The 17,520-nt window shown below is 39.8% G+C and overlaps 1 protein-coding gene across 5 annotated transcripts in view; it reads left to right on the top strand.

The window, feature by feature from the left end:
• The window catches only part of NLN (neurolysin), a 100,250-nt gene that overhangs the window by 42,643 nt on the left and 40,087 nt on the right, over positions 1-17,520 (top strand). For all 5 annotated transcript variants that reach the window (XM_019013268.4, XM_055367657.2, XM_063700717.1 and 2 more), the window contains 3 exons: positions 10,227-10,334; positions 12,978-13,080; positions 14,055-14,215. In XM_019013268.4, the coding sequence (XP_018868813.3) occupies positions 10,227-10,334; positions 12,978-13,080; positions 14,055-14,215 (372 nt within the window). The remainder of the gene's footprint in view (positions 1-10,226; positions 10,335-12,977; positions 13,081-14,054; positions 14,216-17,520) is intronic.

Below are 17,520 nucleotides of genomic sequence, written 5' to 3'. Positions count from 1 at the left end.
GTCTCTGCCCCCACAGCAGACTTCTGCCTGGATATCCAGGCATTTCCATACATCCTCTGAAATCTAGGAGGTTCACAAAGCTCAGTTTTTGTCTTCTGCACACCTACAGGCCCAATACCATGTGGAAACCACCAAGGCTTGGGGCTTGCGTCCTGTGAAGCAATGGCCTGAGCTGTACCTTGGCCCCTTTTAGCCCAGCTGGAGCTGGAGCAACTGGGATGCAGGGCACTATGTCCTGAGGCTGCAGAGAGCAGGGGGAGGAGGGGGGAGCACAAAACCATTTTTTTCTCCTAGGCCTCCAGGCCTGTGATGGGAGGGGCTGTTGTGAAGACCTCTGACATGCCCTGGGGACATTTTCCCCATTGTCTTGGGCACTAACATTTGGCTCTTGTTACTTATGCAAATTTCTACAGCTGGCTTGAACTTCTCCCCAGAAAATGGGTTTTTCTTTTCTACCACATGGTCAGGCTGCAAATTTTTCAAATGTTTATGCTCTGTGTTTCCTTTAAACATAAGTCCCGATTTCAAACCATCTCTTTGTGTACACACATGGCTGTCTGCTGTTAGGAGCACCCAGGCCACCTCTTGAATACTTTGCTTAGAAATTTCTTCTGCCAGATACCCTAAATCATCTCTCTCAAGTTCAAAGTTCCACACATCTCTAGGGCAGGTGCAAAGTGCCCAGTATCTTTGGTAAAGCATAGCATGGGTGACCTTTACTCCAGTTTCCAATAAGTTCCTCATCTTCATCTGAGACCACCTCAGCCTGGACTTCATTGTCCATATCACTATCAGCATTTTTGGTCACAACCATTCAATAAGTCTAGGAAGTTCCAAACTTTCCCACATCTTTCTCTCTTCTTCTGAGCCCTCCAAACTGTTCCAACCTCTGCCCTTGACCCAGTTTCAAAGTCGCTTCTACATTTTCAGTTTGTCTTTATAGCAGTACCCTACTATCCTAGTACCAATTCTCTGTATCAGTCCATTCTCACACTGCTATAAAGAATACCTGAGACTAGGTAATTTATAAAGAAAGAGGTTTAATTGACTCACAATTCCTCTGGGTGGGAGGCCTTAGGAACTTACAATCATGGCAGAAGGAAGCAAGGTACATCTTACATGGTGGCAGGAGAGAGAGTGAGCTTAGGGGAAGCATTAGACACTTATAAAACAACCAGATCTTGTGAGAACTCACTCACCATCATGAGAACAGCATGAGGGAAACTGACCACATGATCCAATCACCTCCTACCATGTCCCTCCCTCAATACGTGGGGATTAAAATTCAGATTACAATTCAAGATGAGATTTGGTTGGGCCACAGCCAAATGATATCAGTGTCTTAGTTAGACTGGGCTGCCATAACAAAATACCATAGACTGAATCCTTTAAATGACAGAAATTAACTTTTTCACAGTTGTAGAGGCTGCAAGTCCGAGATCAGTGTGCCAGCATGGTTGGGTTCTGGTGAGAGCCCTCTTCCTGGCTTGCAAATGGCCCCTTCCCTTCCCTGCTGGCCTTTCCTCAGTGTGTGCACACGGCACAGGTTGGGAGGTGGGGGACAGGAAGGCGAGGGGAGAGAGACAGGGAGAACTCTCCTTCTCTTCCTAAAAGGCCACAATCCTGTCAGATTAAGAACCGCCCTTCTGACCTCATTTAACCTTAATTACCTGCCAAAAGCCTATTTACAAATACAGCCACATTGGGGATAGGGCTTCTACAAAAGAACTTGAAAGGGCACAGTTCAGTCCATAGCGCGGAGCGTCTCCATGTGGTTCATCTGTGTGGGTTAATTTGGGCTTCCTTACAGTGTGGTGGTATCAGGATGGTAGGACTTCTTTCATGAGACTCAGTGCTCCAACATGAGTGTTCCGGCAAGGCACATAGAAGCTGCTTTGCACTTATGTGCTGTCACAGAAGTCACATGACATCGCTTCTGCCATACCATATTGGTTGACAAGTCACTGCATTCTGCCCAGATTCAAGGGACACCACATCTCAGTCTGGGGAGTATCATTTAATTGGCAGTCATGTTTCAAAACCTTCAAAATAGGGGAGGAGGTGGGGATGGTTAATGGGAACCAAAAGAAAAAACAATAGAATGAATAAGACCTGCTACTTGATAGCACAACAGGGTGACTGTAGTCAATAATGACTTAATTGTACATTTGGAAATAACAAAGTATAACTGGATTGTTTGTAACACAAAAGATAAATGCTTGAGGGAAGGGGATACCCCATTCTCTGTAATGTGATTATTACATATTGCTTGCCTGTCTCAAAACATTTCATGTGCCCCATAAATGTATACACCTACCATATACCCACAAAAAATTTTTTTAAAACTTTCAAAACAAATAATTTGTTGACTAAATGGATGGAAGAAATTACAGTAGAGGATAAGACTAACCAGTGTGTTGTGGTCCTCTCCCTCCCAGTGTATGACTACTTAGACTGCCTTACATTTGTATAGCAATATGACTCATATAACCTTGATTCCAATCTTATGAGGTAGGCTTTTTTATAATATAAGTGGAGAAACTGAAGCTCAGAAACAATAACTTTCCAAGAGCCACATCACTGGTGGGTAAGTGCTTGCCAAAAACCATGTAGACTGTTTGTTAAACCCTTCAAGGGAGGGAGGTATCATGTTTGATTCTATTTTGCACCTCTGGCGGAGTGCCTGATAAAAAGCAAGCATTCAGTAAATGTTCATCAAACTAAAGTGAGAAACCAGTTAGTGGCAGATCCAGAAAATAGGCCTTCGGTAATTGCTGGGACATAAGTTACCCATTTGGAAAAATAAAATAAAATTGAATGTCTTCCTGACAACCAACTGAAAAGCAGTTCCTAATGGATTAAAGTCATAAAAGACTAGAGCTTAAAGCTTCTAGATGTCTGTACAGGAAGATATCTTTATGACATCTGGGCAGGGATATATTTATTAAGATGCAAAAAGTGCTAACTATGAAATATAAGGCTAATAAACTTGACTATGTTAATATAACTTCTATTCATAAGGAAAAGTGAAAAGAGTTCAAATACTGAGAAAATAAATTTACCAAACATGAAACCAGTGATGCATTCTAGGATATATAAAGAACTACTACAATCAATAACAAAGAAACATCCCAGTAGAAAAATGGGCAAATGATATGAAGAAATATTTCAACAGAAACGCACATAGCAATCAAATGTATGAAAAGATGTTCAACTTTATTAGTAATCAGAGAAATGCAAATGAAGACCATAATAAGTTACCATTCTTCACTCACAAGATTGGCGAAGATTAAGAAGACCAGCAATGCCAAGTTATCTTTGTGGATATGGACCAACAAGAATGTTTGTGCACTGCTTCTAAGAGTATAACTGATTCATCACCAAGTTGGAGAAAAACTTAGTATTAGAAAGTTGGAGCTTACATTCTCCACAACCTAGCACATCCTCCCACTCCCACCTCAGTATTTACCTAGAGATACCTTTGCATTTGTGCAAGGTAATATTGAACAAGCGTTCATAGCAACCCAGATTCCCATCAGCAAGAAAATGGATCTATAAATTGTGGCACATTTATGCAGTGGAATATTTTATGGCATTAAAATAAATAAGTATAACAACATGGAACAATATAGTTGAATTTTAGTAAAAGTGAAGGAAAGAAACTGCAGAATACTGCATACAATATGATACTTTATAAAGCTCAAAAAGAAGCAAAACTATACAATATATGTGGTAAAACTGGAAAAAATGTTTGTCACAAAATTCAAGAGAGTAGTTATTTTTTGCACAGGTTACCTGTTGCATAAGTAAATGCAACGGTATTATTAATGTCCTATTTTATAAGTTGAAGGGTGGATTTAATTTGTCCTCACTACATATATATAGTTATATTCATTTGCAGATATCAGGTTACACATAAAAATTTAACATATATTAAATGTATCCTTAATTCCACTAAGAAAAAAAAAGAGAAAAAGCAGTGAAAACAAGGACTTCCTCATCCTTTTAAGCTAAAAAAATGGCCAAGTGTCAGACGCCAGCAATTATGGCTGCAGGCATTAGTATTTCCCAATTCTGACAAGGGCTTCTCAATTGTTGGCTTTTAAAAAGCCAACAAACATCCAAGAAGATTTCATACCTGCTCTTTCCAGCCATTTTGGCGAGAAAAACGTACAGTGTCTTCATGTCAAAACAATCAGGCATATTCTATTCCAGTGGCCTGCTAAGGAATAAATGCACAAGAGGAATTCTTTCATGAAATAGAGGCTGAATTATGCAAGCTAAATTTGAGAAGTACAGTGATCTATTGTAATATTGTTTATTTATTTTTTTTAGAGCGGCAGGCTTTGATCTTGCCAATTCATCTTAGCCAATTAGTGATTTAAATAGGAAAGCTTTAATGTTACAGTGCAGATGAATAGGTCATGAGATTAAGTATATGATTTTAAACATTATGTAATCTCTCCTACTTGACCAGCCATGGAGACCCAGCTCCAAATTAAAATACAAGAACCAGAACCGACCGGGTATAGTGGCTCATGCCTGAAATCCCAGCACTTTGGGAGGCCAAGGTGAGCGGATGGCCTAAGCCCAGAAGTTCCAAACCAGCCTGGGCAACATGGCAAAACTCCGTCTCTACCAAAAATACAGAAATTAGCCAGTCTCATAACCCAGTCTCAAAATAAATAAATAAAGAGATAAAAATTTTAAAATTAAGTTTAAAAAGAACCACTACCTTAAAACAATGACAAAAACCAAAAAAAAAAAAAAAAAAGATATCCCAAATTCATTTACAATTTAATTCCCTTTATTTTCCATGTCTTCTTGATTTTTGAAATATGTAAGTGTAGTCATTGGTCATAATCAATATTACTAAACTTACAATTTTGTTGGGGTCTTAAAAGCCTAGGGATCCAGATATAAAGCATCAATTACCTTGGCTTAGTTTCCCCATTGGCTAGGCACCCTTCTTTTGTGCCCCTCTTTTTTCAAAGTACTTACCTATTTTTTAACATGCTGTGTGATATTGATGTTATCTATTAATATGTCTTTCTTTTCCTTCATGTGACTTAAAGCTCTTCAAGAATATTCCTTTTTGTTTCCTTAGTGCCAGGAATAATTAGGAGCTCAGTAAATGTAAATGTGTGTTGAACTGAACTAGCCCCAATGAAAATGTATCTTCATGCAGTGTGATGCCTCACTTCAGCAACCTTACACTGTGGCTCACACAGAAGCAGTGAATCTTGTGACGGCATATTGAATTAGTAGTCAGCAAGCAGTGCTGGCTGTATCCCCCTAGCCCAGGAGTGCAGACAACTACCTAAGAATATCCTCTTCACCGTGTAGTAAGATAGCAACTTTATAGTAAATGTCATGGACTGGGGCAGGGGCAAGAGGGAGCAGAAGAACTAAATTACAAATATAATACAATTAGTTATTTCTCTATTTTAGTTTAATTTTTTTGGTTTGGGTTTTTGTTTTTTTGGTTTTGGGGTTTTTGTTTTGTTTTTTGTTTGTTTGTTTGTTTTTTGGTTTTTTTTTTTTTAGAAACAGGGTCTGGCTCTGTCACCCAGGCTGGACCGTAGTGACGTGATCTCAGCTGACTTCAACCTCTGCCTCCCAGGCTCAAGTGATTCTCCCACGTCAGCCTCCCAAGTAGCTGGGACTACAGGCACACGCCACCAGACCCGGCTATACTCTGTTATCCTATTATAATTCCTTAGCAAATTCAAAGTTCCTAATTCTTTTTGGTTTTTGTTTTTTTTTAAATGAGGCAGGGTCTCACTCTGTCACCTTGGCCAGAATACAGTGGCGCAGTCACGGCTCACTGCAGCCTGAACCACCTGGGCTCAAGTGATCCTCCCGCCTTGTCCTCCCAAACTGCTGGGATTACAGGCATAAGCCACCACACCCAGCCCTGAATTCTATTTTTTTTTTTTTTTTTCTGCAACAGGTTCTCACTCTGTTGCCCAGGCTGGAGTACAGTAGCTCAATCTTGGCTCACTGCAACCTCTGCCTCCTGGGCCCAAGCAATCCTCCCACCTCAGCCTCCCAGGTAGCTAAGACTACAAGCACGCACCACCACCTCCAGCTAATTTTTGTATTTTTTAGTTGTTGTAGAGATGAGGTTTCGCCATGTTTCTCAGGCTGGTGAACTGAGCTCAATTGATCCACCCACCTCATCTTCCCACAGTGTTGGGATTATAGGTGTGAGCCACTGTGCCCAGCCCTGAATTCATTTTTTAAATGATATTCAGAGAAATATACTATCTTAATCTCCATAGTTCTTTTAACGGCATTGTAATTTCTCCTTTGTATAATACAGAAAATCCCACTGGAATTATTTTTTATTTATATATTTTAGAAACAGAAAATATAAAGTTCTTGTGAAGAAAAAGACAAAGTCATGAGACGGAAGGTGGGGAGGGTTTGGGGGAAATTAAGAAACTCAGTATTTGGCCAGGCACAGTGGCTCATGTCTATAATCCCAGCAGGTTGGGAAGCCAAGGCAGGTGGATCACTTGAGCTCAGGAGTTTTAGAACAGCCTGGGCAACATGATTAAACCCCTTCTCTACAAAATATACAAAAATTAGCCAGATGTGGTGGCATGTGCCTGTAATCCGAGCTACTTGGGAGGCTGAGATGCGAAGATCTATTGAGCCTAGGAGTTCAAGGCTGCAATGAGCCATGATCACACCACTGTACTCCAGCCCAGGTGACAGAGTGAGACCCTGTCTCAAAAATAATAATAATAATAAGCTCAATTTTTGTGATAAAATTTTAAAGAATGGTTAAGGATGGTAATATAGTAGTATGGTACATTGGGAAAAACATTAAACTAGAATTCAAAGTTTTTTTGTTTTTTTTTTTTTTGCTGTTTTTAACCATTAGATAGCTATATGATCTTGGGAAAATCACTTAACCTCAGTTTTATTGTCTGTAATATGAGTATATAATCATACTTGAGAGAGATGCAGACAGGGAGAGAGAATACACATTCATATTAAAACTCTTTGTTACAGGAGGAAGTTAGGGGAAAATTAAATCTTGTCACCACAGAGACTAAAATAAGGTTCCATACTGTCAGATCATATAAATTTAAAAATGACTTCTAAGAACTTTAGCCCTCTACTCTTTAACCAGAAAAACTTCACCTAAAGAGGCCCATGGCCTGGCTGAGATTCAAGGGGAGAAATTTTTGTTAGGAAGGAAGGTGCAGTTACAGCAAGACAGTCTAGAAGTGTTGGTTGATTCCCTCTTAGAAAATCCTTGGGCAGTAATTCTGACCTTGCCTGAGATTGTAAGAGAATATTACTATGATCAGCTCTGGCATAGGAATGTGCTTAAGTAGCACATTTTAGAAGTGCCTTACTCCTACCAGAGAACTCTGGGGATTTCCCAAGACCTGTGTCTGCCTAGCAAGGAGTGTCTGGTTATAATAGTCAGATTTCTGTTGTGTCATTTTTGTGGTAAGTTAAAGATTTCATTACAGTTAATTAGTCATACATATATAAATTATATATATATATATTTTTTTTTTTTTTGAGACAGTTTTACTCCATCACCTGCGCCAGAATGCAGTGGCACGATCTCAGCTGACTACAGCTTCCACTTCCCGGGTTCAAGTGATTCTCCTGCCTCAGCCTCCCAAGTAGCTGGAATTACACACACATGCCACCACACCCAGCTGATTTTGTATTTTTAGTAGAGACGGGGTTTTGCTATGTTGGCCATGCTGGTCTCGAACCCCTCACCTCAAGTAATCTGCCCAATTCGGCCTCCCAATGCTGGGATTACAGGCATGAGCCACTACTCCCAGCCTAATTAGTCATATTTTAATTAGACCTAATTCAGGGCTAATTTTTCTCAGAATATCCTTCTACCTGTTTGCACCTGTGTCATTTATTTTGGGAATAAGTAGTTTTAACTTTAACATAGACTATGAGTTTTGAGTTCATATCCTGAATGTATTTTAGGCTTTCTGAAAGACCAGCCCTGCTACATGCTGTTATGGCAGGTTGCAGTCTACCTAGTATGAGAGCCCATCCTCATCAAGCATAGCCATAGGGTAGGAATTCTGCATTCTTCAGCTGTTGAGGCTTTGTCATGAGTCTGTGTCCTGAGCTCATGGCCAAATGTGGCCCAGGAACCCAAGTACACACACGGCTGTCCCCCTGTAGCCTTAGCTTCTCGCTGGCTCCTTTCCTTGCTGGGATGGCCTTCTGCTCTGGACCTTAGCCTGTTCGCCTGGGTCATTAACAACTTACCCAGCTCTTGCCAGGCCCTTCTCACCAGGGATTCCTCCCAAGTCCCCTGCACATAACTACAGCCTGGATTCTCCCCAGCTCTACAGCTTGCAGTATTGCACTGTCTAGAGACTCCTGTTGCTGTGCTTCACACTACAGGACAGACTTCCTGGCGCTACTAAAGGCAGCCTAGATCAACCCAAGTTAATCACATCCACAGGAACACTGTGATTGGATCTGCTGGCCACCCCTGAGGGAAGCAGCCCATAGCCTAGTTATCTCCCTGGCCATTGTGGGTTTCCTCCCTTTGCAGGCACCTGCTGCTAGCATCCCATTGTGCACTGATACTAGCTAGGGAGGGTTCCAACTCCAGTCATGCCAGCATGCACAAATTCTCCAGGGATACAAAGGGAGCTTGCTGTGGAAAAAGGAGCCTAACTGTTTTCTGCCTCCACTGAGGATAACCTCAGAGTAAATATATGCACAACAAATGCCTTAATACTGTAACATAAAATTATTTGTTAGCCAGGCATGGTCACTCAAACCTGCAATCCCAGGACTTTGGGAGGCCGAGGCAGGTGGATCACTTGAGGCCAGGAGTTTGAGACCATCCTGGCCAACATGGCAAAACCCCGTCTCTACTAAAAATGCAAAAATTAGCTGGACGTGGTGGCACATGCCTGTAATCCTAGCTACCTGGGAGGCCGAGGCATGAGAATTGCTTGAACCTGGGAAGCGGAGGTTGCAGTGAGCTGATAATCGCACCACTGCACTCCAGCCTGGGTGACAGAGCAAGACTGTCTCCAAAATAATAAAATAATTTTTTAGCAGGCAAAGTGAGATACAGTTGGCTGTATTAAGTAGTATTTAGTTAAAATACAACTCTGTTACCTGCTGCAACAAAAGATATACAATTACAGAATTATTGCAGCACAGATCTAGCAGCAACAATCTAAAATGCAGTCTCTAAGCTAAACACAGTCCTTTTACAGATTTAATTAGTTGGGAAATTAGGGATGCTCAGGGTTGAACAGCCTGGGTCTGTCATGGAGAGAATCTTTAACCAATAGAAGGCCTATAAGGCTTTAGAAACAAGTCCCTCATTGGCTTTCAACCAAACTGAATCCATTACACCTGCTGAATCTGTCCAGAGTCCATTTCTTCTTAGGAACCACTAACTACCCAGCCATCCAGATGTGCCATGTGTATTCTGCCACCTGCTTTAGAGAAACATCTGGTGTCTTTATTACCTTGCTGTGGCTGGGGGAATTTTCCATTCCCCTCCATGGCCCTCTGTTCTTTTGAGTGAGTGTTGTTTGTGCTGCTGCATATAGATTCAAATTTACTGTCCAGCTTTCCTCCTCTTTGTGCAGTGCTGACTCATTTTCCCCAGATACTTGTTCCTATGCGGCTTGCTGTAGTCCCTTGATCTCTCTTGGCAAATGACAGTAAGGCATTTTTGAAGTGTTGGAAGGCTTTTGCTCGGGCTTTATCCAGCTCTCCCTGTTTGGTATATTGGCAAAAGAGTCCCACTCTGCATTTGTGTAGAATTTACCCGTTATTTCTATTCCTGCCTTTCAGGTAGGAACCAGGTTAGCAAATGATAGAAAATTAAATCCAGATGATTTGTGATAAGAAATATGTTTTGTGAAAAAGACCACTCAGTCATAAAGAATGCTCAGAATTAGATTATGCAAATGCTCTGTTATCACACTTTCAAGTGGTACAGGCACTGCTGATTTTGATTCAAGGCAAGGAAATTCTAGTTAGCTTTTTATTTATTTAATGTTTCTGTTTTAAATGAGCAGGAGCTCACTAAAGTATAAAAGAAATTAGGTCTTCAATAGGGCCTGCCTCGTAATCACCTATGTGCTTCATAACCCAACAGAGATGATGAATAAATTTGCTGTGGCCTTATAGTTTATAATTTACCTATACACTGTTTCAACAGAAATGGTTTTCATGCTCTTTAATTTCAGGAAACCTGTGATCTGGGGAAGATAAAACCTGAGGCCAGACGATACTTGGAAAAGTCAATTAAAATGGGGAAAAGAAATGGGCTCCATCTTCCTGAACAAGTACAGAATGTGAGTTTATGTTTCCTTTTCTTATCAGAAAAAAAAATGAATAAATAAAACAAAATACTGGTTGAACATCCCTAATCCAGAAATCCAAAATGCTCCACAGTCTGCAACTTTTGGGTGCCAACATGATGCTCAGAGGAAATGCTCATTGGAGCATTTCAGGTTTTGTGGGTTAGGCGTGCTCTACTGGTAATAATGGGAATATTCCAAACTCCAGAAAACTCCAAAATCTGAAACGTTTCAAGCCCCAAGCATTTCGGATAAGGGATACCCAATTTGTGCAACAAAAAACAGAAAATAGGGAAACAGATGGGTTATAATAGAATAACCCGTAATACAATGTATTTTGTATTTAGTGGTTTTAAATTCTACAACTCCTGTTAACCTCATGGTGACAGACAAACAACTGATAACTTAAAATTGTTCTTTAACCTTGTACAAGTTTTATTTGTTTCATGTGTGTTGAGCTGATTTTCGCTACCCTGTTTTACATTCTTTAAGAGCTGTTCTCAGGTCTTAGTAGTTGATTTGTCTTTTCACTCCCTTGGTCGTACAGAGATGGGGCACTGATTATAAAATCCTTACCGATGGAGAGTTTTAAAACCAGCACCTTGGAATGGAGTATCCTATGTTTAACACATGCCCCTTAAAAGATGAGAGATTAGCTGCTGAAAGATGCCTCTCAAACTTTTTCCTTTGTCTGATGCCAGTCAAGTCTTCCAAGTTCAAAAATAAACTTGGCTCCAGAATTAACCTTTTTCTTCTTGGAAAGGAAATATACTCCATGATTTATTTCCAGGTCATTCTTCTAGCCAGCAGGACTGGAAATAAGTTTGGAAGAAATCCAAATCAAGTGTTGTCAGCATGTTAGCTGTAACCACAGGCACCACTGAGATATGGGTACCTTTCTCCCACATAAAGCCCTTTGATCACCTTGTATCCTCTTGCTTCACTGAGTTAGAGGAGAAATGTGATTGATCTCACTTACCTGACCCCTTGTCTTCCTGGTCAATTCTTAATTCTGTTTGGAGCATGAACACTGTATTAGTTAAGATATGTTTGGTTGCAGCTAACAAAACCCTGTTTAAATGAGAGATTTATTTGCTTGTATAACTGGAAGGTCGAGGGGTCGGTGAGCTGCATGGGTTGGTTTGATCCTGATGCACAGTGGAGTCATTGGCCAACTGATTTTTCTATTTCTCTACTGTGTCTTCCTCAGTGTTAGTTTTATCTAAAGGGTGGCTTCCTTTCATTCCTAAAATGGCTATAAATCTAAAAACTCCACCATCCAGAAAGACATAGAGAAGCCACCAGTAAACCTCTCCTCATGTCTTAATGGCCCAGAGTGGATCCTATGGTTAATCCTGAATTCCCTTTTAGTCAATGGAATACCAGGCCTGGGTTATCTGAACAGTCCTGAGGGCAATGGGGGTGGAAGGTTGGCCCAACTGGTGTAGAAGTCACACACCTAGAGTTGCAGATAGGATCAGGTCCTATGTGAACTACATGGGCGCTGCAAAGTGGGACAGAGGTAGAAAGGGGGTTGAGGGAGAGTATCGGAAAACACCACTGAACAGTGTGTTAGGTCAGTAGTCTCAAATTTAGTGTGCATCAAAATTACACGGAGGGCTTATTAAAACTCTGATTATAGGACTCGACTTTTAAGAGTTTGCACTTTAGTAGGTTTAGTGTGGGGGTCCCAAGAATTTGCGTTTCTAACAACTTCCCTGGTGATGCTGATGCTCCTAGCCAGGGCCACACTTTGAGAAGCAGTAAATTTCATTATGTAACATTGTTAGAAGAATGGGACAGATTAATAAAATTGTATCTTTTTTTTTTTCTGGTGGTTTCCTTCTTATTGCTTCATTTCATCTCCCACCTAATACTTTTTATGCAAATCTTAGAGTCTATAAATCATCTTTGTTTACAAAAGCTCTATAAAACTAAAACATCACCTTTTCCCCGAAGCAACAATAGAATGAATTATTCAGCTCTTATCTCTTGGTTTACTTCATAACCAGATGCTGATTACTGAATTAAAATTTTGAATTGGAAACGATTAGAAATTTGCTAATTGGTAATGCACTGCTAGATTTATTCATTCACTCAGAAACTATTTATTGTGTATGTACTATGTGCAATATATTGTGTTTACTGTACCTCCTAAATTTATTCTTCAAATTCACAACTAATTTCCAAGACACCACCAGGCTTGCCTTTCTATAAGTGCTACACACAGATACACATGGACATGACATAGTGGACTGCAGAAACCTGTTTTATCAAGCACATCTCTACAGAAGTACTTCCTGGAGTTTGGGCACAGAAGTCAATCTTCATATGAAAGTGAAACTTACTCAATTGGTGGTGATAAAAATGAGTTGTTTTTTTCAAACAATTCTCCTGCCTCAGCCTCCTGAGTAGCTGGGATTATAAGCACACGCCACCACATCCAGCTAATTTTTGTATTTTTAGTAGAGACTGGCTTTCACCATGTTGGCCAGGCTGGTCTTGGACTCTTGACCTCAAATGATCCACCCACCTCAGCCTCCCAAATTGCTGGGATTACAGGCGTGGGCCACCGTGCCTGGCAAAAAATGAGTTTCTTTTTATTGCTAATGCCGTGTATTTTTATCTTCCTTTCAGGAAATCAAATCAATGAAGAAAAGAATGAGTGAGCTATGTATTGATTTTAACAAAAACCTCAATGAGGATGATACCTTCCTTGTATTTTCCAAGGCTGAACTTGGTAAGTTTTATTATTTTTCTAGATTAAATCATATAATTTAGGCAAATAGTGTTACCTCACAGTTTGTTTTACTTTCCAGATACAAAATTTCTAAATCATAGTTCAAATAATTATTTAAAAAATGATCCAGTACCTAAGCCCACCACCCCTTCTACAGAAGAGACAATCAAACCAACCAAAATTAGATTTTAGGCTAATGAGAGTATATAAAATTTCTAGAGACAGTCCAGAGGGGACTTAATAATCTTTTTTTTTTTTCATAATTTTTCTTGGTAGTTTATAGTTGTGTTTAACAGCCTTCAGTGCCTTAAAATTTTTTTTTGACTTGCATTGTTTCCTGCATTGTATCTTAAACTAGTCTCTTCTTACTCAGTCCTGGGTCTTTTTTCTTTTCTTTTCTTTTTTTGAGACGGAGTCTCACTCTGTTGCCAGGCTGGAGTGCAGTGGCGCAATCTCGGCTCACTGCAACCTCCACCTCCCTGGTTCAAGCAATTCTCTTGCCTCAGCCTCCCAAGTAGCTGAGACTACAGGCATGTGCCACCACGCCCAGCTAATTTTTGTACTTTTAATAGAGACAGGGTTTCACCATGTTGGCCAGAATGGTCTCGATTTCTTGACCTCATGATCCACCCACCTCAGCCTCCCAAAGTGCTGGGATTACACGCATGAGCCACTGTGCCCAGCCTTCTTGGGTCTTTCTTCGCTTAATTTTGCCTGTTCTCCACTGAAACATCATTTGCGCAAGTTTACTGAAACCTGTTCATATTTTGAATTGCCGTCTCCCAAGGCACCTGGCCTCTAACAGCCACCCCAATTCCAGCAACATCAAAATGATATTTAAAGGATTGTCATTATTTTACTTGAATTTCAATTACTACACAAAATTCCTAGAGCTACTAAAAGGCACCATGCCAATACTAAATAAACCAGCAATGAGTGGAAAATTTGATATATGAGAAAATGATTTTTTGCAGGTGCTCTTCCTGATGATTTCATTGACAGTTTAGAAAAGACAGATGATGACAAGTATAAAATTACCTTAAAATATCCACACTATTTCCCTGTCATGAAGAAATGTTGTATCCCTGAAACCAGAAGAAGGATGGAAATGGCTTTTAATACAAGGTGCAAAGAGGTATTATAAATGTTTGTCTTTCTTTTGTTTTTAATGGAATATTTTAAGAAAAGGGTTTACTTTGTTCACCAGTGTCAAAGTCAGCTCAGAGACTGATATTCCTGTGTGTGCACTGTATCTCTAATTCCTCAGACTTACAAGACTTTTAGCTTTTTCATTGCTCATTGACAACCTGCTTGGTGTGGTCACAGGATAAGCTGTTCTAATAAAAATAGAATAGATTAAATAAATTAGAAGTTGCTCCTCTCCTAAATCAACAATCCAGCCCTGGTAAGTCCTGCTTTAATATGAAAAAGAAAAAAGGAAGAAGTAGACAGGGATTCTCAGTCATCTAGCCAGTTCTACCGTGATCTGCCTCTCTAGCTATCCAAGTAACCATGAGGACCCTTTTTTCCTTACATAGGACCCATTCACCATTTGTTAATTCCCAGTTACTGCCTGAAGCTCAAAGACCAGGATCTCTGGGTGATACAGTTCTTCCTGGTTGTAGCTTCTCATAATCCAGCAAACTATAAAAGGAAGACAAGTTATCAGCTCCTCACCCCCACACCCTCCCCCAACACTCCCAGTGATGGCATAGGAAAAGAATAACCGCACTGAAAAGTCCCATTTGGAAAAAGAAAGACTGGGAAACATAGCAAGCTCATAGCAATTTTCTAAAACTTTCAAATTCCTCAGGAACTGGGAAGATTCTGTACTATGGTGACGTTTCTTGGTTAGCTTGTTGGACTAAACTTGGGTCTGCTTTCTCATAAGAATTCTTTTATCAATTATACTCCATGGCCCCCAGTTTTGCCCACAGGGAATTGTTTTTGTCCATTATCCTTGATGACCATATCTTGGGGGACTGCTGGTCCTGCTAATGTCAGGTAGAATCCCAAGGGTTGCTTTAGGGATCAAATAATCCAAACTTTTGTAGGCCAGACTTACGATATCTTTGGTAATACAGCCTCCTCAAAAATGTAGGTTTGTTGTCTGTTTGCTGCTAATCAGATGCATGTCAAAATAACTATACCCAAATATCACTTTTGGTCATAGTTCTTAAACTTGCCAAATCTTATATACTGGCTTCTGAATTTATCCGTCTCACTCTTCCTCCATTTAATGAAGTCTGCTTTCAGGCCCTCTGAACATAGTGAGCTTGTGGAGGAAGGCAGCATTCTCAAACTCATGTCTGCAGTTCAGTAACTCGGAGTGACAGCCTTTTCTCTGGACACTAGGAACACAGAGCAATTGGCTTTTCCAACCATCTGAAGATTGTAGGCCATAGGCAGAACCTCCCTGAGCAGAATTCTTTTCCTTCCATCTTTAGAAACTGGCCAATTCTCACCCAAGCTTATCTCTCCCATGTAATCTTTCAAAAAGCAACAAATGCAAAAAAAACACCTCCCAACAGTATTAGCTTTCCCAAACAGTTCCTCTAGACTAAGACTCAGTAGGTACATGGCCTGCCGTCTGAGTTATGGCAAGCAACAGTTTTCACAAATGCCCATGGTATAATGAGAACCTGCTTCCCAGCCTGCAATGTCTGGGTCCTTACCTTCCATTCCTGTACATTTTTCATTTTTATTGTTTCTGGTATTAATCTCTACATATGTTAGGGTCCAGGCTAAGGGACTTGACAGAAGTCAAAAGCACAGTTAACTCAAATAAGATAAAAGTTTTATCTTTCCAGAAAGTAGATTAGAGGTTACCAGGGAATGGGGAGAGGGAAGACTGGGGAGTTAATGGTTACAGAGTTTCTGTTTGGAGTAATGGATAAGTTTTAGAAACAGATAATGGTAGTGGTTGCACAATAGAATGAGTATTATTGCCATTGAATTTTACATGGCTAAAATGGCAGATTTTACCACAATTTTTTTTTTTAAAAGATTTGTCTTGTAACTGTAAGTCAAGAGGTGAGTGGTCCAGAGGTGGAAGACAGCTCTACCATCCTCAGGGTGTGGCTTTCAGGGTCATTGAGGTCATCTTCAGTTCACAGCCAGCAAGGCAAAGATCTATCAGACATGACCCAGAAATTTCACTCATCACTTCATTCACATCCCATTGTCCCATTGAGTATCACATGGCCACAGCTGGCTTTGAGGAAGGCTGGGAAACATAATTAGGTAACCAAGTGTCCGGCAAAAATTCAGAGTTCATCCAGGCACAGTGGCTCACACTTGTAATCCCAACGCTTTGGGAGGCCAAGGCAAGAGGATTGCTTGAGGCCAGGAGTTCAAGACCAGCCTCAGCAATATGGCAAGACCTCACCTCTATGAAAATTAAAAAAAAAAAAAAAAATTCAGAGTTCTATTACTAAAAGAAAAAATGAGAGAACAGATATTGGGAGAAAATTGGCAGTCTAGAGAGAAGATCTGGAGAAACTGCAAAAAATGAAAGAAAAATCTAATTAAACTATTTAATTTTAGAACTTGGAGAATTACATTATGTATGTTTCTCTTCTATGCTTTCCATTTTAGTTTTAAAATAATAATAATTATAACAGATAATTATATAGTGTTTGGTTATGTGCCAGGCATTTGTCTAAGCACTTTACATATGTTTTCATTTGAATCTTCATGATTACTCTCCAGTGTAGGTATTTTTATTTTCCACATCTTGCAAATGAGAAAACTGAGGGTCAGAAAGCTCCAGAATTTGCCCAAGATCAGGTAACTAGTAAATGGTGGAACCAAATTTTGAATGCAGGTAGTGTGACCTCAGTGTGTGATTTTCCTTAGAAACCAGTCTATAAATAATTTGCTGATTTGATTATTGGAATTAGTTTTTTCTTTTACTTTAACATTTACTTACTTCCTCTAGGAGAATTACTTTTATTTCATTCTTAAGAAAATAATAAAATAATATCAATTTTTGTATTTTTAATACAAATAAAATATAAAAGATATTTGTAATGTTAACTTGGGAAAAATCCCTGAAACATTTTTAAAAGCAGAATTTTATGGTGCCTTAGTTCATTTGTGCTGCTATAACAAAATACCACAGACGAAGTAATTTATGAACAATAGAAATTTTTCACAGTTCTGAAGGCTGAGAAATTCAAGATCAAGGGGCATCAGCATTCAGTGTCTAGAAAGGGCCTTTTTTCTGTATCCTCACATGGCAGAAGGGGGAAGGGCAGAAAAGGCCCAAGTTCTTTAGCTGTAGCCCTTTTATAAGGCACTAATTCACTGGTCACTTCCCAAAAGGCCCTGCCATTTAACACTACCTCAAAAGGGATTATGTTTCAACACATGAATTTTGGAGAACATTCAGACCATAGCATGTGGCATTAAGTATATTCACATTGAGAATATGTTTAT

The sequence above is a fragment of the Gorilla gorilla genome, chromosome 19 (assembly GCF_029281585.2).
Source record: "Gorilla gorilla gorilla isolate KB3781 chromosome 19, NHGRI_mGorGor1-v2.1_pri, whole genome shotgun sequence".
NCBI lineage: Eukaryota > Metazoa > Chordata > Mammalia > Primates > Hominidae > Gorilla > Gorilla gorilla.
The sequence above is the reverse complement of the archived record's forward strand: the minus strand, read 5'-3'. Positions and strand labels throughout refer to the sequence as shown.